Genomic DNA, 19,815 nt, shown 5'->3' with positions numbered 1-19,815 from the left:
CCCCAACATCTGGAACATTCTTCCTGCATCTAACCTGTCCAATCCCATCAGAATTTTATATGTTTCTTGAGATCCCCTCTCATCCTTCTAAACTCCAGTGAATACAGGCCCAGTCGATCCAGTCGATTGTTTTGCTGTTTACATAAATTTGAACATGTTAATTAAGCACTCTAGTGTTTGAATGTATCAGCATTTTCTTTGCAATCACTAGCTATGCAGAATTTTGTGTTATGTTTTTAACTTGCATAATTGCGGTGAAACTTCATTAAGTCTGTCCTAGTGTCTCAATGTCCCCGTGTCTCCGTGTCTCCGTGTCCCAGTGTCCCAGTGTCCCAGTGTCCCAATGTCTGTGTCTCAGTGTCCCAGTGCCGGGTCTGTAAAGCATAGGCAGACCCAGCACATGGGAAACTGACACGGGGGGTGGGTTCATAGCGGGATGCCGCCCCGCTGTCAATCTTTTTTAGATTTTGACAGCGGCTCTGAACCCACCCTCTAAGTGCCAGCAAAATCCTGGCCTTTGTGTGTAATTTGTATGTGATTTGTTGCTACCACCAGGGTTACAAAACACTTGGTACAATTAGAAAGAGCAACTAGTTGTCAGCCTTCTAGTTTTACAAGGTCAATGGTGCCCAGAGGAAGGTGCCATGGGCAAAGACTCCATATACTGGGAGTTTTCACTTTTCTGGCATCAGAGGAGACTCGGCGTAACACTGGAGGCCTGTATGCTGAGAGAGGTGATGAGTACTGGCCTGCAGAAGGGCGTAAGTGGGCCTCATTGGTTGATTCTGGCCAAGGAAGCAGTCTGGACCTCCAAGGAAAGTATATTTTTTTTAAATCTGCCTCGTACGATTTATACAGGGGGGTGAGGGGCAGCTGCATTTGGTTTCAAGGTAGCATTCCCCCAATCCCCCGCCCATCTTCCCACCACCCTCTCCATGGTAACCAGATGCTGAATTTTCAATTGCAGCATGGGGTAGGCAGGTGACGGAGATGTGCCTGTAGTAGCCAAGATGTAAATAAGATGTCCCTCTGCTGAATCTGCAAACTCCAGCAGGGACGATCCCGATTTAACTGCCAGAATCGTGGCCCATGGATTTCTTGGGTCGGTATCTTTAAGATCATAGTAAAACATGAGATAAGAAAATGCTTTCAGCCCCATCAAAGGAGTTCCCTCCAGAGACAAGTTGACCACCTGTAGGTAGTGAACTCTTGTCAAATTGCAAGCTTCAAAACTTGTTTCTCAACATTGAGGGGAACCTCCGAACTCCAGCTATTTTCTACTTTAATGACAATCTGATCTCTTCTTCAATGAAGTCTTGAAAGTGGTCCTTGTGAGGGGTTACTTACTCAAATACATCGAGCCTTTGGCCATTCCCTGCTATCTTCCACATGTTGCTGCTTCCGCCTAACTCGATGGTTCCTTGGATAAGAACAGTTAAAAATCCCAGCACCATCACGATCATCTGGAAGGCGTCTGTCCATACCACTGCCTTCAAACCACCCTGAAATTTTAAAGAAGCATTAACTTCGAGGCTGAAAGTTCATCCTCAACAAAAGTCATCCTTTTTGAAAAATAATGTGCTGGACATTAGTTCGGAGGCAGGGAGGAGATACGGGATGTGAGGGTGGAAGAACAGGTTTCCCAAATGTTCTGCAGCTTTAAAAAACATTTCTGTAAGTTTGCCGCCCAGAGCAAGCCTTGTTGATAGGCTGGATGCTTGTCGGGTGGGAAATCCTGCAGCACAAGGCCATAGCCGAGGTGGGCTGAGAGCAGGTCGGTCTAGTGCAGGGAGGGGGAGATCCGAACGCGGGGAGCGGGCTGGCAGATGGTAGTTGGGTAGGGGGCTGGGTCTGATGGTGGTCAATGGGGTTCGATCACGGTGTGAGGAGCAGACAGATTGTGTGGGTTTACTGGGTAGCTGTTGGGCCTGCAGGGAACACTACTGCTCCTGCTGGCCCACAAGCAGTGCTGGAAAGGCACTTACCTCGTGGATTCAGTCCTTCTCGACTCCTTTCACCTGCCGGGTTTCCCGAGGCCTGGGAACCCCGGCCGACTGTGGTTAAAAATAGAATCGTTGTTAAAATGAAGGTAGGCAGCCTCTTTAAATATTGAAATGACCAACCTGCCTCCTGCAAATGGATTGGTCACTCACTCCTCATCCTGTCTCCCGTAAGACCGGAACTGGGAGGATTGGGTTCCTGTTTTAGACTTTTAGCTTTTAAACCTCCCACCCAAAGCAAACCCATCCATTTATGGGAGTTAACCTTAGCCTGGCCCGCCAACAGGAAATTGAAGAGAATGTATTGGCTGCTTGTTTTACATGCTGCCCAATTTTAACTCGGCATAGGTTTCTGGCTAATTTCCCACTCGCAGGAGACCAAGGCAATTTTAACTGCCGGGCCTCATTTAAATGCCGCCGATCCACTTCCCGCCTGGGAAGAGGGTGGAGAGCAGCTGCCGGCAGGGGAAGATCAAACGACTCCTGCCCCCCTGTCGGCTTACCAGTAAGTGGGGAAGGAAGAGGCTTTGGGAGACTCACGCAGGAGAGATGTGGAGGGTGGCGGGGGGAACCACAACTTTTTTTGTGAAGCCCACAGAGGCATTCCCGCTCCTCCTGGTCCCACAAAGGAAACTTTTTGACGCTTGCAGGGCCTCTTTGTCTTTCCCACCAGCTGTCAGCCTTTTGACATAATAAGACCCCAATTTACATAAATTCATGAAGCTCCCATCTAATTTAGGTAAGCACACCTTCAGCCTCTAGGTCCCTGCAGACTTAACTGCACACCGCCCAGTTTTCCCGATGTTCTTTCAGAATATTACCACTGTTATCTATTTGCCTTAGAACTGAAAGAATAAACACAAGAAATAAAGTGAAATTTTAGGAGGCCAAAGAGCCACTAAGACTATTTAGGGGAGAAATTTGAATTGCTTGTGCCATCGTCAGCGTCCTCCCCCCCCCCCCCGGGCGTTAATGGGACACAAACAATTTCTCGCCTCACGGGGTGCGGGGAGGGAGGGCTACTGGCTCCCGCAAAATTGCGCAGGAGTTAGCAGAGTCGCCAAATCGGCAGCGCCCTGCTCCTGCCGGTAGGGCCCCTGGAAGCTGTGTCGGCAATTATGACATCATCGCCCATTTTCGCCCGGGGAGGCCGCCACAGGCAATGTCGGCACTGGCCTCGCGGGCTGTGAACCAGGCCGCACTCGGCTCACGGAGCGAGAATTAAAGTGGAGGTGCATGGCAGCTATTTTATTCACCCGGCCGACTTACCTGTCCGGTCTTTTGTGCTGTATTTCGCGTGCCACAATGGTGCGGCCTGGAATTCCACTGCTGTGCTGGGCTGTGGCCATGGCATCCCGTAACCCTAGCGGAGGGCCCTCGCCCATTGCAGAGCTCACAGCATGCCCTCCCCTTTAGCGGAAGGGGAGAGCCCTGTTATCGGCTTCTCCACATAGCGCTGTAACATTTGCACTCATAGCACCCTGTTCCACCCCCGAGAGGAAGTGGAGTGCCCGACATTATGCTCCACCTCCTCTCGGGAGCGGTAACCCTAATTTCGTGGCCGGGGTGGGACTCCCACGCCGGGCACAGGAAATCCCGCCTCACCTCCGTTATCGCTGAATTTCGCCCCCTTTGTTTTCAATTAATGACCCAATACATTAATACCAAAATATCGAGTATTTGTCTCGCATAAGATCAAATTCTTATCTGGAAAAAACTTTTTTTAATGAAAGTTTCACTGTGTATCTGTGAAATTGTTGCACAAGCATCTAGATCACTGCCCATCTTATCTGAATGATCTCTGAATGCAAGCCCTTATACATACCAGGGTGCAGTAGAAGGTGCAGACAATTCCTGTTGCAAATACAGATCCCCATAGATTAAAACCAGTCACTATGGAAGCAGAATACATATACTTAGAATGAAAATAAAGGAAAGTAAATATGAATAATAAATAAAATAATTTAAAACATACTTCACATTGAAAATCATCTAAGTTTTCTTCTGAATATGGATTAAAAAAATTAGACCAATACAGAAACAGCTAAAATACGGTTAAGAAATGATTGATGCTAAATATTGATCACATTAGGAGTGTTTAAATTGTAGTGAATGATGTGTTATGGGGAGTGGTGATGGGGGGAAATTTTAGTAATTATTCTATTTTTTAAGTTATTTATTCTGTTAAAGAATGTTCCAAGTAATAGCCTGAATTCTTGTAGTTCAGGTAAGTACTTAATAATTTATTCAAGATCCAAGTTTAATACTTAGTGATGGTAGTTAACCTAATAAGGATTTCCTGTCTATAATTGTTCACACAATACTCATGTATTTCAACATAAGACAAAATGCTGGGTAATATGTACTCCACACTATATAAAATTTAAATTCAGTACAATTGGCCACACAGCGTGGGGATACAATTTTTAAAGTGGTCACTATTCATTTTAGCAAAATAGTTCCATTACAAGTAATAACTTTTTGCCACAGTTCTGAGCTGTATGGTGGATTTTCCCACCGGTGGGATGGAATGAATTACAACGAATTTATATTTATGCATGGCATTCTGTTTCTCCAGGCCCCACGAAGGAAAATGTTTAACTTGCCTGGTGGGCCTCTTTGTCTTTCCCACTCGCTGTCAGCCATTTTATAAGAGGATCACAAAGATTTACAAAACAGGACAACTTTTTTTTTTAAGAAGTAATTTCTCCCAGAAAATAGCACAAATTTATTAAATTAAAGCAATCTGTTTCAGTTTGCTTCAGTGTGCAAAATAGCTTGCTCACTTAATTGATGTAAAATGGTGCATTCCTTAATATATTTTGACGTGCTCCCTAACAACCACCATTCCACCATATTGCTAGCATGTCAATCATGCACGTTTGTAAGTAGCACAAGGAACAGGCCTTGAATGAATTTGCAAAGTCAACTTAGTCCCTGCATGGGTGGGATATCCAATGAGTCAGCAGCTCTTAAATGCCTGCTGCTCACAGCTACATGCTGAAATAAATTCAAGGTTTAGCGCTAGTGATTGAAAATGCAAGCAAGAAGAGACAGGAGCAGGGCTGCTTCTCGAGGGTGCTTCTCTCAGAAGCAAAGGAATTACAGGATAGAAAGATGAGCCTGGATGTCACCAGTGACGGGTTATAAATGGAAACATAAGAACATAACAAATAGGAGAGGGAGTAGACCATTTGGCCCTTCGAGCCTGCTCTGCCATTTAATAAAATCATGGCTGATCTGATCTTGGGCTCAGCTCCATTTTCCTGCCTAAAATCGCTCAAAAATCTGTTTATCTCCACTGATATGTCCTTAATATACAATATAAATGCACACGAGACCCATACTTGAAAGAAGGTCACTCTGTGACCAGTTACCTTTATTACCAAGAACTCAAGAGGCAGACGGTGGGTGGAGCTTCCCCTTTTATACCAGAAAGTCCAGGTTAGGAGTGTCTCCCACAAGTTCGCCCCCTGTGGTCAGTGTTCTCAACTTAGGTCAGCTTATACATGGGTTACAATGACAGTTGAATACATGACATCACCTCCCCCCCCAAAGTCTTATTGAGATCACAGGTTAATACTCTCTGGTGGTTTATGCTCCCTTGTAGAGCGCCTGATTTGGGGCTCCGGTTTTGGGCGCTGGCCTGAGTGTCTGCTGTTTGCGGTGCCTCAGGCCTGTCCGGACTGCCCACAGTGACTGGGCTCTCCTCCACTTGGTTCCTGTGTTCGGTCACCTGTGGTGGAGTAAATTCTACGTTGTGTTCTTCCTCTGCTTCTTCGATGGGGTTGCTGAACCTCCTTTTAGTTTGATCCACGTGTTTGCGGCAGATTTGTCCATTGGTAAGTTTAACTACGAAAACCCTATTCCCTTCTTTGGCAATCACAGTGCCTACAAGCCAGTTGGGCCCTGCAGCGTAATTAAGGACAAAAACAGGGTCATTTACATCAATACATCGCGCCCTCGCATTCCTGTCATGGTAATCATATTGTGACTGACGCGTGCTCTCAACAATTTCTTTCATAATAGGGTGTATAAGGGATAACCTGGTTTTGAGCGTCCTTTTCATTAGCAGCTCTGCGGGTGGAACCCCTGTGAGCGAGTGTGGTCGGGATCTATTGGCCAACAGGAGGCGTGATAAGCGGCTTTGTAGGGAACCCCCTTGGATTCTGAGCATCCCCTGTTTGATTATCTGCACTGCTCGTTCCGCCTGGTCATTTGAGGCCGGCTTGAATGATGCCGTTCTGACATGGTTGATTCCATTGCCTGCCATGAAGTCCTGGAATTCAGTGCTTGTGAAGCACGGGCCATTGTCGCTGACCAAGACGTCCGGTAGACCATAGGCAGCGAACATTGCCCGTAGACTTTCTACCGTGGCAGAGGATGTGCTTGAATTTAAAATGGTACACTCAATCCATTTGGAGTAGGCGTCTACTACAACCAAAAACATTTTTCCCATGAAAGGACCTGTGTAATCCACATGGATGCGTGACCATGGCTTGGGGGGCCAAGACCAGGGGCTAAGGGGGGCTTCCCTGGGTGCGTTGCCCAGCTGAGCACACGTGTTGCACCTGCGAACACAAAGTTCCAGGTCTGCATCTATCCCTGGCCACCAAACGTGTGAGCTGGCAATTGCCTTCATCATGACAATGCCCGGGTGCTCATTGTGAAGTTCTCTGATAAACCCTTCTCTGCCCATCTGGGGCATGACTACTCGGTTTCCCCACAGTAAGGAATCGGCCTGAATTGAGAGTTCATCCTTGCGCCTATGAAATCTCAGGATTGCTACCAGTGCCACGTGCTAGTCAGAGTAGGAATCGCAGGATAGCTCAGATGAATACGTGGCTTGAGCAATGGTGCAGCAGGGAGGGATTCAAATTCCTGGGGCATTGGAACCGGTTCTGGGGGAGGTGGGACCAGTACAATCCGGACGGTCTGCACCTGGGCAGAATCGGAACCAATGTCCTCGGGGGAGTGTTTGCTAGTGCTGTTGGGGAGGAGTTAAACTAATATGGCAGGGGGATGGGAACCAATGCAGGGAGATAGAGGGAAACAAAAAGGAGGCAAAAACAAAAGACAGAAAGGAGATGAGGAAAAGTGGAGGGCAGAGAAACCCAAGGCAAAGAACAAAAAGGGCCATTGTACAGCAAAATTCTAAAAGGACAGAGGGTGTTAAAAAAACAAGCCTAAAGGCTTTGTGTCTTAATGCAAGGAGTATCCGCAATAAGGTGGATGAATTAACTGTGCAAATAGATGTTAACAAATATGATGTGATTGGGATTACGGAGACGTGGCTCCAGGATGAGCAGGGCTGGGAACTCAACATCCAGGGGTATTCAACATTCAGGAAGGATAGAATAAAAGGAAAAGGAGGTGGGGTAGCATTGCTGGTTAAGGAGGAGATTAAGGCAATAGTTAGGAAGGACATTAGCTTGGATGATGTGGAATCTATATGGGTAGAGCTGCAGAACACCAAAGGGCAAAAAACGTTAGTGGGAGTTGTGTACAGACCTCCAAACAGTAGTAGTGATGTTGGGGAGGGCATCAAACAGGAAATTAGGGGTGCGTGCAATAAAGGTGCAGCAGTTATAATGGGTGACTTTAATATGCACATAGATTGGGCTAACCAAACTGGAAGCAATACGGTGGAGGAGGATTTTCTGGAGTGCATAAGGGATGGTTTTTTAGACCAATATGTCGAGGAACCAACTAGGGGGGAGGCCATCTTAGACTGGGTGTTATGTAATGAGAAAGGATTAATTAGCAATCTCGTTGTGCGAGGCCCCTTGGGGAAGAGTGACCATAATATGGTGGAATTCTGCATTAGGATGGAGAATGAAACAGTTAATTCAGAGACCATGGTCCAGAACTTAAAGAAGGCTAACTTTGAAGGTATGAGGCGTGAATTGGCTGAGATGGATTGGCGAATGATACTTAAGGGGTTGACTGTGGATGGGCAATGGCAGACATTTAGAGACCGCATGGATGAACTACAACAATTGTACATTCCTGTCTGGCATAGAAATAAAAAAGGGAAGGTGGCTCAACCGTGGCTATCAAGGGAAATCAGGGATAGTATTAAAGCTAAGGAAGTGGCATACAAATTGGCCAGAAATAGCAGCGAACCTGGGGACTGGGAGAAATTTAGAACTCAGCAGAGGAGGACAAAGGGTTTGATTAGGGCAGGGAAAATGGAGTATGAGAAGAAGCTTGCAGGGAACATTAAGACGGATTGCAAAAGTTTCTATAGATATGTAAAGAGAAAAAGGTTAGTAAAGACAAACGTAGGTCCCCTGCAGTCAGAATCAGGGGAAGTCATAACGGGGAACAAAGAAATGGCGGACCAATTGAACAAGTACTTTGGTTCGGTATTCACGAAGGAGGACACGAACAACCTTCCGGTTATAAAAGGGGTCGGGGGGTCTAGTAAGGAGGAGGAACTGAGGGAAATCCTTATTAGCCGGGAAATTGTGTTGGGGAAATTGATGGGATTGAAGGCCGATAAATTCCCAGGGCCTGATGGACTGCATCCCAGAGTACTTAAGGAGGTGGCCTTGGAAATAGTGGATGCGTTGATAGTCATTTTCCAACATTCCATTGACTCTGGATCAGTTCCTATGGAGTGGAGGGTAGCCAATGTAACCCCACTTTTTAAAAAAGGAGGGAGAGAGAAAACAGGGAATTATAGACCGGTCAGCCTGACATCGGTAGTGGGTAAAATGATGGAATCAATTATTAAGGATGTCATAGCAGTGCATTTGGAAAGAGGTGACATGATAGGTCCAAGTCAGCATGGATTTGTGAAAGGGAAATCATGCTTGACAAATCTTCTGGAATTTTTTGAGGATGTTTCCAGTAGAGTGGATAAGGGAGAACCAGTTGATGTGGTATATTTGGACTTTCAGAAGGCGTTCGACAAGGTCCCACACAAGAGATTGATGTGCAAAGTTAGAGCACATGGGATTGGGGGTAGTGTACTGACATGGATTGAGAACTGGTTGTCAGACAGGAAGCAAAGAGTAGGAGTAAATGGGTACTTTTCAGAATGGCAGGCAGTGACTAGTGGGGTACCGCAAGGTTCTGTGCTGGGGCCCCAGCTGTTTACACTGTACATTAATGATTTAGATGAGGGGATTAAATGTAGTATCTCCAAATTTGCGGATGACACTAAGTTGGGTGGCAGTGTGAGCTGCGAGGAGGATGCTGTGAGGCTGCAGAGCGACTTGGATAGGTTAGGTGAGTGGGCAAATGCATGGCAGATGAAGTATAATGTGGATAAATGTGAGGTTATCCACTTTGGTGGTAAAAACAGAGAGACAGACTATTATCTGAATGGTGACAGATTAGGAAAAGGGGAGGTGCAAAGAGACCTGGGTGTCATGGTACATCAGTCATTGAAGGTTGGCATGCAGGTGCAGCAGGCGGTTAAGAAAGCAAATGGCATGTTGGCCTTCATAGCAAGGGGATTTGAGTACAGGGGCAGGGAGGTGTTGCTACAGTTGTACAGGGCATTGGTGAGGCCACACCTGGAGTATTGTGTACAGTTTTGGTCTCCTAACCTGAGGAAGGACATTCTTGCTATTGAGGGAGTGCAGCGAAGGTTCACCAGACTGATTCCCGGGATGGCGGGACTGACCTATCAAGAAAGACTGGATCAACTGGGCTTGTATTCACTGGAGTTCAGAAGAATGAGAGGGGACCTCATAGAAACATATAAAATTCTGACGGGGTTAGACAGGTTAGATGCAGTAAGAATGTTCCCAATGTTGGGGAAGTCCAGAACCAGGGGTCACAGTCTAAGGATAAGGGGTAAGCCATTTAGGACCGAGATGCGGAGGAACTTCTTCACCCAGAGAGTGGTGAACCTGTGGAATTCTCTACCACAGAAAGTTGTTGAGGCCAATTCACTAAATATATTCAAAAAGGAGTTAGATGAGGTCCTTACTGCTAGGGGGATCAAGGGGTATGGCGAGAAAGCAGGAATGGGGTACTGAAGTTGAATGTTCAGCCATGAACTCATTGAATGGCGGTGCAGGCTAGAAGGGCCGAATGGCCTACTCCTGCACCTATTTTCTATGTTTCTATGTTTTCTATGAAATGATTTAAACTCGTCAGGGAATGCCCCTTTAGTGACTGCCTGGTCCCCATTCAGGACACATTTCTTAACTAAAGCCAGTAGCAGGTCTTTATTTGTCCAGACTTTAATCTGACGAGCTGTCACAGGTGAGCCTTCGCTTTTGAAAGATTCAACAGCCATGACCATCTCAGCATCATGCTCAGCTACCCCCTCAGTGGTGGCTAGTGGTAGCCTGCTGAGAGCATCGGCACAGTTTTCAGTGCCCAGTCTCTGCCGAATTGTGTAGTCGTAGGCGGCTAACGTAAGTGCCCACTTCTGTATGCGCGCTGATGCATTCGCATTTATGGCCGCCTTGTTGGCCAAAAGGGACATTAGTGGTTTGTGATTCATCTCCAGCTCAAATTTCCTGCCAACAGGTACTGGTGCATGTTTTTTACTGCATATACACATGCTAGCGCTTCCTTTTCTACCATCCCGTAGCCCCTTTCTGCCTGGGACAGACTTCTGGAGGTGGAAGCTATCGGCTGCAACTGACCATTGGCATTCACATGCTGCAACACACACCCGACACCATAGGACGATGCATCACACGTTAAAACTAGTTTCTTACATGGGTCATATAACGTTAACAGTTTGTTGGAGCATAACAAATTGCGTGCTCTATCAAAAGCCCTTTCTTGGCTGTCCCCCCAGATCCAATCGCGACCTTTGCGTAGGAGCACGTGTAGCAGCTCTAACAGCGTGCTCAATTTGGGAAGATATTTGCCAAAATAGTTCAGGAGCCCCAGGAATGAGCGCAGCTCCATCGTGTTACGGGGTCTTGGTGCTCTCTGGATCACTTCCGTTTTGGATGCAGTAGGTCTGATCCCGTCTGCTGCTACCCTGCTCCCCAGGAATTCTACCTCTAGAGCTAAGAAGATGCACTTCGCCTTTTTTAGTCGCAGCCCTTCCTCGTCCAGTCTACGTAGCACCTCCTCCAGGTTGTGGACGTGTTCTTCAGTATCGTGATGAGGATGTCGTCTTGAAAAACCACCGTCCTTGGAATCGACTTGAGGAGGCTTTCCATATTTCGCTGAAAGATCGCGGAGGCCGAACGAATCCCGAACGGACATCTGTTGTACTCAAACAACCCCTTGTGTGTTGTGATGGTGATCAGCTTCTTCAACTCACTCGCCAGCTCCTGGGTCATGTAAGCTAAGGTCAGGTCCAATTTTGAAAAAAGTTTGCCACCGGATAGCGTCGCAAAGAGGTCCTCCGCTCTCGGTAGCGGGTATTGGTCTTGGAGTGACACCTAATTGATGGTGACCTTGTAATCGCCACAAATCCTAACCGACCCATCCGCCTTGAGCACCGGCACGATCGGGCTCACCCAGTCACTGAATTCGACTGACGAGATGACGCCTTCCCTCAGCAGGCGGTCCAATTCGCATTTTATCTTTTCCCGCATCACGTAAGGCACCGCTCTGACCTTGTTGTGTACTGGCCTGGCGACCGGGTTTATGTGAATCGCTACCTTGGTTCCCATGAAAGTGCCGATGCCGTGTTGAAATAATGAGTCAAATTTGTCCAGGACCTGTGAGCATGATACTCGCTCCACAGAAGAAATTGCATTGACATCGCCCCATTTCCAGTTCATGTAAGCAAGCCAACTCCTTCCCAGTAGTGCGAGACCGTCCCCCGGGACAATCTAGAGTGGCAACCTGTTCTCCGAATCTTTGTGGGTCACGACTACCGTGGCGCTGCCTAGCACCGGAATGATCTCCTTTGTATATGTCCGTAGCTGTGCGTCAATCGGCAATAATTTTGGCGTCCTGGCCTTGGACACCCACAACCTTTTGAACAGTTTGATACTCATCAGGGACTGGCTGGCCCCCTTGTCCAGCTCCATTAATACTGGGATGCCATTGAGGAGCACTTTCATCATTATCGGTGGCGTCCTGGTATATGAACTGTATATGTGCTCCACATGAACTCGCTGAACTTCAGCTTCCAGCAATTTCCCCCAGTATTCATTTGGCCCTGTGGAGCTTACATCGGGCCCGTCCTCCTCGTACATCAACCTGGCTGCAGGCTTCCTGCACATACGCGCCAAGTGACCGCTGATGTTGCAGTTTCTGCAGGTATATTGCTGATACCTGCAAGCTCTGGCTGGGTGTTTGCCTCCATACCTCCAGCGTGAGCTGAAAGCCCCATTGTTGGAAACAAAAGGTCCATTACCAGTTGATCATCTCTGACTGTCTCTGTAACTGTCCTCAAGCGCACCATTAATAGGTGTTGATGGCGCCATTACTGGCCGCATTGTCCATTGCGAAGCCATGAATCACCGTTCAGCTAGCCATTGTCTCTGTTTACTTCCCCCTTTGGGTTCGACTACATGCTGGGGCATGTCTGATTGCCCTTGTCAGTCTAGAGAACTGTGTGTTGCGTTAACAATGTTGACTCCCTGGTCGTTTGCCGCATTTGAGCCAAGATTTTTGCCATAAATCATTATGGTCTCTTCCTCCCCTGAGATAATTGTCTGGGCTATCAGAGCTGCCGCTTCCAAGGTCATGTCTTTGGTCTCAATCAGTTTCCTGAAATCCTCAGCGTGCCCGATGCCCTCAATAAAAAAAGTCTCGCAGCATCTCCACTCTGCGTGCATCTGGGAACTTACATAGGCTCGCCAGTCGCCGGAGATCTGCCATGAAGTCTGGAACGATTTGCTCTTCTCGCCGCCGGTATGTTAAAACCTGTGTCTCGCCATGTGCATGCTGCTTGCTGGTTTAAGGTGTTCCCCGATCAACTTACTGAGCTCTTCAAACATCTTGTCCGCCGGCTTCTCTGGCGCTAGAAGGTCCTTCATCAAGGAGTACGTTCTGGATCCACAAACCGTCAGGAGATGAGCCTGCATTTGTCAGCCGAATCCTGTCCCAACCATTCCTTAGTGACAAAACTTTGCTGTAGTCTCTCAATAAAGTTGTCCCAATCATCACCAACACAGTACCTCTCTTCGGTGCTGCTAGTGGCCATGCTCGCGTAGTTTAAATCCCAGTTTCCCGTCGTCAATGATATGTCCTTACTATACAGTACAAATGCACACGAGGCCTATACTTGAGAGAAGGTCACTCTGTGACCAGTTACCTTTATTACAAAGAACTGAAGAGGCAGACGGTGGGTGGAGCTTCCCCTTTTATACCGGAAAGTCCAGGTTAGGAGTGTTTCCCACAAGTTCGCCCCCTGTGGTCAGTGTTCTCAAGCTGTACAACTCAGGTCAGCTTATACATGGGTTACAATGACAGTTGAATATATGACATCCACCTTAAATATATTCAATGACCCAGCCTCCATAGCTCTCTGAGGCAGAGAATTCCACAGATTTATGACCCTCTGAGAGAAGAAATTCCTCTTCATCTCAATTTTAAATGGGCAGCCCCTTATTCTGAAGCTATACCCCCTAGTTCCAGGGAAACCTAGAAGTGCGGGATTCCCTGCATGCTGTGGAGTTTTAACTTCACATCGTTGATCTTTTAACATTAACATTGACAGGTTCTCCGCCTGGAAGCCAGCCAGATTGACAGGCTTGGCTTCCAGTCCAGTGGGGAGGACTCCAGAGCAGGTCACAGGAGCAGGCCACAGAAGCAGGTAGGTCTGATCCGGAGGTGGTAAGGGAGATGTGGTCCGATCCAGGAAGGGGGATCTGACTCCCGACCTGGGGACAGAGGGTCTGATTCTGGGGAGTCTGATCCAAGACCTTGGGGGAAGGGGTGGGGGGGTTGGTGGTGCGATCCCTGACCACAAGAAGGTGGCATGGAGCTGAACCACAACCCTGGGGGGTCCAATCCACGACGCTGGAGGCAGGTCTGATCCTGGGGAGTCGGATTGCCGACCCCGGGGGCAGTGGGTCTGATCCTGGGGGGTCCGATCCAAAAACCTGGAGGGGGTCTCACCCCTGACAACCCCGGGGAGTCCATTCCCAGGGGAAGTCAGATCCCTGGCCCTGGGAAGTGGTTCACAATCCAGGGGGGGGGTCCAATCCCGGGGGACTTTGCATGGGGGTGTCTGATGGTGGAGGAGCTTGGGAGGCTGGGGGATAATTCAAGGTCAGTTCTTTCTGTGTAAATGGATATGTGTGACAAAGCAATCGATGTTCTCACAACTCCGTTTGAAAATATTTATTTTATAACTTCCCCACTCATTCTTCAAGTGATAACCTTGAATTCATCTCCCCATTCATCCAACTAACGATAAAAATTGTTGCTGTTTACTCTCTCACAACCTTCCACCACTTTGAAAATCTGTATTTGCTTCCTCTTTAACCTTCTGTATTCCAGTGGGAAAAGCTCGATTGTTTTTGAGCACTTGTTAATAACTATAACCTCTCATTCCTGGGATAGCACTGGTGAATTTTCACTGCACCCTTTCTGCAGCTTTAATCTTCTGTTACCGGAGTATGCAGAACCACGTGCAATATTGCATATGTGGCCGAACCAAACTTTTGTACAAATTCAACATCCTTTTTTGACTTTTGCACTAATGATACTCTGTATTGTCTACAAAAGGCCACGAGAGGCGTCGGGAGATGCATCGGAGAGATGTGAGTCCGGGGTCGGCGAGAGGCCTACAAAAGGCCACGAGAGGCGTCGGGAGGTGCGTCGGAGAGACGTGAGTCCAGGGTCGGCGAGAGGCCTACAAAAGGCCAGCCGGTGCAGTTACAGTGAGAGGGCAAAAAATAAGTAGAAAGAAATAGAAAGGTGACGTCACAGCCAAGGGGGTAAATGATGGGCTGGTGATTGGTAAGTAGCTTTTATTTTTTCTTTTCTATATCGGTAAGTAACCTTTAGCACTGTTGTTGCCAATTTAAGTGTATCTAAGGGTTGAGTCATGGCAGGAGAGCTCGGACACGTGTTATGCTCCTCTTGTACTATGTGGGAAATCAGAGACACCTTGGTGTCCCTGACGACTACGTGTGCGGAAAGTGTATCCACCTCCAGCTCCTGACTGACCGGGTTGCGGAATTGGAGCTGAAGGTGGATTCACTCTGGAGCATCCACGATGCTGAGAATGACGTGAATAGCATGTGTAGCGCGTTGGTCTTACCGCAGGTAAAGGGTACACAGCCAGATAGGGAATGGAAGATCAACAGGAAGAGCAGTGCAAGGAAGGTAGTGCAGGGATTCCCTGAGGTCATCCCCTTGCAAAACAGATACGCCGCTTTGAGTACTGTTGAGGGAGATGACTCATCAGGGGGGAGCAGCAGCAGCCAAGTTCATGGCACGTGGCTGGCTCTGCTGCACAGGAGGGCAGGAAGAAGAGTGGGAGAGCGATAGTGATAGGGGATTCAATTGTAAGGGGAATAGATAGGTGTTTCTGCGGCAGCAACCGAGACTCTAGGATTGTATGTTGCCTCCCTGGTGCAAGGATGTCTCGGTGCGGGTGCAGGACATTCTGAAAAGGGAGGGTGAACAGCCAGTTGTCGTGGTGCATATAGGTACCAATGACATAGGTAAAAATGGGATGAGGTCCTACGAGGCGAATTTAGGGAGCTCGGAGCTAAATTAAAAAGTAGGACCTCAAAGGTAGTAATCTCAGGATTGCTACCTGTGCCACATGCTAGTCAGAGTAGGAATCGCAAGATAGCTCAGATAAACACGTGGCTTGAGGAGTGGTGCAGAAGGGAGCAATTCAAATTCCTGGGACATTGGAACCGGTTCTGGGGGAGGTGGGACCAGTACAAACCGGACGGTCTGCACCTGGGCAGGACCGGAACCAATATCCTAGGGAGAGTGTTTGCTAGTACTGTTGGGGAGGAGTTAAACTAATATGGCAGGGGGATGGGAACCTATGCAGGGAGACAGAGGGAAATAAAAAGGAGGCAGAAGCAAAATATAGAAAGGAGAATAGTAAAAGTGGAGGGCAGAGAAACCCAAGGCAAAAAACAAAAAAGGGGCAAAGTGTGTTAAAAAAACAAGCCTGAAGGCTCTGTCCCTCAATGCGAGGAGTATTCGGAATAAGGTGGATGAATTAACTGCGCAGATAGCAGTTAATGGATACGATGTGATTGGCATCACGGAGATATGGCTCCAGGGGGACCAAGGCTGGGAACTCAACATCCAAGGGTATTCAGCATTTAGGAAGGATAGACAGAAAGGAAAAGGAGGCAGGGTGGCGTTGCTGGTTAAAGATGAAATCAATGCAATTGTAAGGAAGGACATTAGCCTGGATGATGTGGAATCGGTATGGGTAGAGCTGCGGAATACCAAAGGGCTGAAAACACTCGTGGGTGTTGTGTATAGACCACCAAATAGTAGTAGTGAGGTTGGGGACAGCATCAAGCAAGAAATAAGGGATGTGTGCAATAAAGGTACAGCAGTAATCATGGGCGACTTTAATCTACACATTGATTGGGCTAACCTAACTAGTAGCAATGCGGTGGAGGAGGATTTCCTGGAGTGTATTAGGGATGGTTTTCTAGACCAATATGTCGAGGAACCAACCATCCTGGACTGGATATTGTGTAATGAGAAGGAACTAATTAGCAATCTTGTTGTGCAAGGCCCCTTGGGGAAAGGTGACCATAATATGGTAGAATTCCTTATTAAGATGGAGAGTGACAAAATTAATTCGGAAACTAGGGTCCTGAACTTAAGGAAAGGTAACTTCGACGGTCTGAGGAGTGAATTGGCTAGAATAGACTGGCAAATGCTACTAAAAGGGTTGACGGTGGATAAGCAATGGCAAACATTTAAAGATCACATGGATGAACTTCAGCAAATGTACATCCCTGTCTGGAGTAAAAATAAAACTGGGAAGGTGGCTCAACCGTGGCTAGCAAAGGAAATTAACGATAGTGTTAAAGCCAAGGAAGAGGCATATAAATTGGCTAGAAAAAGCAACAAACCTGAGGACTGGGAGAAATTTAGAATTCAACAGAGGAGGACCAAAGGTTTAATTCAGAGGGGGAAACTAGAGTACGAGCGGAAGCTTGCAGGGAATATAAAAACTGACTGCAAAAGCTTTTATAAATATGTGAAGAGAAAAAGATTAGTAAAGACAAACGTAGGTCACTTGCAGTCAGATTCAGGTGAAATTATAATGGGGAACAAAGAAATGGCAGACCAATTTGTATCTTCACGAAGGAAGATAGAAATAACCTTCCGAAGGTTCTAGGGGACAGTGGGTCTAGTGAGAAGGAGGAACTGAAGGATATCCTTATTAGGCGGGAATTTGTGTTAGGGAAATTGATGGGATTGAAGGCCGATAAATCCCCGGGGCTTGATAGTCTACATCCCAGAGTGCTCAAGGAAGTGGCCCTAGAAATAGCGGATGCATTGGTGATCAATTTTCCAACAGTCTATCGACTCTGGATCAGTTCCCATGGACTGGAGGGTAGCGAAGGTAACACCACTTTTTAAAAAAGGGGGGAGAGAGAAAACGGGTAATTATAGACCGGTTAGCTTGACATCAGTAGTGGGGAAAATGTTGGAATCGATCATGAAGGACGAAATAGCAGCGCATTTGGAAAGCGGTGACAGGATCGGATCAAGTCAGCATGGATTTATGAAAGGGAAATCATGTTTGACGAATCTTCTGGAATTTTTTGTGGATGTAACTCGCAGAGTGGACAAGGGAGAACCAGTGGATGTGGTGTATTTGGACATTCAGAAGGCTTTTGACAAGGTACCGCACAAGAGATTGTTGTGCTAAGTCAAAGCACATGGTATTGTGGGTAATATACTGACGTGGATAGGGAACTGGTTGGCAGATAGGAAGCAGACAGTCGGGATAAACGGGTCCTTTTCAGAATGGCAAGTGGAGTGCCGCAGGGCTCAGTGCTGGGACCCCAGTTCTTTACAATATACATTAACGATTTGGATGAAGGAATAGAGTGTAATATCTCCAAGTTTGCAGATGACACTAAACTGGGTGGCAGTGTGAGCTGTGAGGAGGATGCTAAGAGGCTGCAGGGTGGTTTGGACAGGTTAGGAGAGTGGGCAGATGCAGTATAATGTGGATAAATGTGAGGTTATCCACTTTGGTGGCAAAAGCACGAAGGCAGAATATTATCTGAATGGCGGCAGGTTAGGAAAAGGGGAGGTGCAATGAGACCTGGGTGTCATGGTTCATCAGTCACTGAAAGGGGGCATGCAGGTACAGCAGGCGGTAAAGAAGGCAAATGGCATGTTGGCCTTCACAGCTAGGGGATTTGAATATAGAATCAGGGAGGTCTTACTGCAGTTGTACAGGGCCTTAGTGAGGCCTCACCTGGAATATTGTGTTCAGTTTTGGTCTCCTAATCTGAGGAAGGATGTTCTTGCTATTGAGGGAGTGCAGCGAAGGTTCACCAGGCTGATTCCAGGGATGGCTGGGCTGTCATATGAGAAAGATTGGATCAACTGGGCCTTTATTCACTGGAGTTTAGAAGGATGAGAGGGGATCTCATAGAAACATATAAGATTCTGACGGGACTGGACAGGTTAGATGCGGGAAGAATGTTCCCGATGTTGGGGAAGTCCAGAACCAGGGAACATAGCCTAAGGATAAGGGGTAGGCCATTTAGGTCTGAGATGAGGAGAAACTTCTTCACTCAGAGAGTTGTTATCCTGTGGAATTCCCTGTCGCAGAGAGTTGTTGATGCCAGTTCACTGGATATATTCAAGAGGGAGTTAGATATGGCCGTTACGGTTAAGGGATCAAGGGCTATGGAGAGAAAGCAGGAAAGGCGTACTGAAGGAATGATTAGCGATGATCTTATTGAATGGCGGTGCAGGCTCGAAGGGCCGAATGGCCGACTCCTGCATCTATTTTTCTATGTTAATCACATTTGCCTTTTTATAGCCTTTTCTACCTGCTCTCCCATTTTAAAACTCTGGAGCTGAAATTCAGTAGCGCAAGAAAGCTGGAGTACCCATGATTATTTTTCTGTACTTACCACACGGCTCCATGATGCAGTCGGAAGAGCAATTTTCAGGACTTTGACATTTTTTCAAAGTTCCACAGGATATCTATCATAGTAGGGGCGGGACACAGACTGAAAGGTCGGCTGAGGGGCTGAATATGGGTCGAACTGGGACTCCGCCGTTGTCAATCAGTGTTGGAATAGTGGTGATGTCACAGCGCGTGTGCGTCACCACGCTCTCTCCCCTCCGTTAAAGGGGAGAGATTCTGTCATTTTAGAACTTCAGCCACTGAACCACCAGGGTGGGTTTTGGCCGGGCCAACGCCTGTTGATCGGGAAGTCGGCCAGCAAAAGTAAATACCTGGCGGCCGTTGCAGTGGGCCCTCCCCTTGAAGGGCCGCCGGGCCACACTCAGTGTGGAGAAGGTGCACCTACACAGAAAGTTGTTGGGGGTACGTGCAGCGGGGGATCGATTTTTCAACCGGAATTTTGGTGGGTCCATTTTTAATGTGAGGAAATGCAGCGATGCGCATTCTGATGGCGCACTTACACCGGTCATCAGAATCGGACGAAATTAGGTCCAGGCCCAAAAAATCCCCCGACCTGGATTTAGGTCTGGTTGGTCAGTTGACCCCAGAGCGGCGGCCACGGGATTCCGCCGCATGACCACCGCAAACGGACAGTAACAGGTTTCTTTGGGACCCTGAATTTAGGCCCCTCTATCTCGAGATAGATATCTCTCAATTTTTAGCACAGTATAAAAAAAACTCTTCAGAACATAAACATGCAAAGTAAGATTATAAGGGACTATGACAAAAGATCATCCAATAATACAAAAGGAAATAGTAAGGTGAGTAAAAGTG

The 19,815-nt window shown here is 47.4% G+C and overlaps 1 protein-coding gene across 1 annotated transcript in view; it reads right to left on the bottom strand.

Annotated features, from left to right (window-relative positions):
- slc5a12 (solute carrier family 5 member 12) overlaps positions 1-19,815 on the bottom strand; it is a 66,067-nt gene that overhangs the window by 31,295 nt on the left and 14,957 nt on the right. Inside the window, exons 4-5 of the mRNA XM_070898755.1 lie at positions 3,826-3,893; positions 1,348-1,502 (exon numbers count right to left, since the gene is read on the bottom strand). Coding sequence (XP_070754856.1) covers positions 1,348-1,502; positions 3,826-3,893 — 223 coding nt within the window. The remainder of the gene's footprint in view (positions 1-1,347; positions 1,503-3,825; positions 3,894-19,815) is intronic.

Source organism: Pristiophorus japonicus, chromosome 14 (genome assembly GCF_044704955.1).
Source record: "Pristiophorus japonicus isolate sPriJap1 chromosome 14, sPriJap1.hap1, whole genome shotgun sequence".
NCBI lineage: Eukaryota > Metazoa > Chordata > Chondrichthyes > Pristiophoridae > Pristiophorus > Pristiophorus japonicus.
The sequence above is the reverse complement of the archived record's forward strand: the minus strand, read 5'-3'. Positions and strand labels throughout refer to the sequence as shown.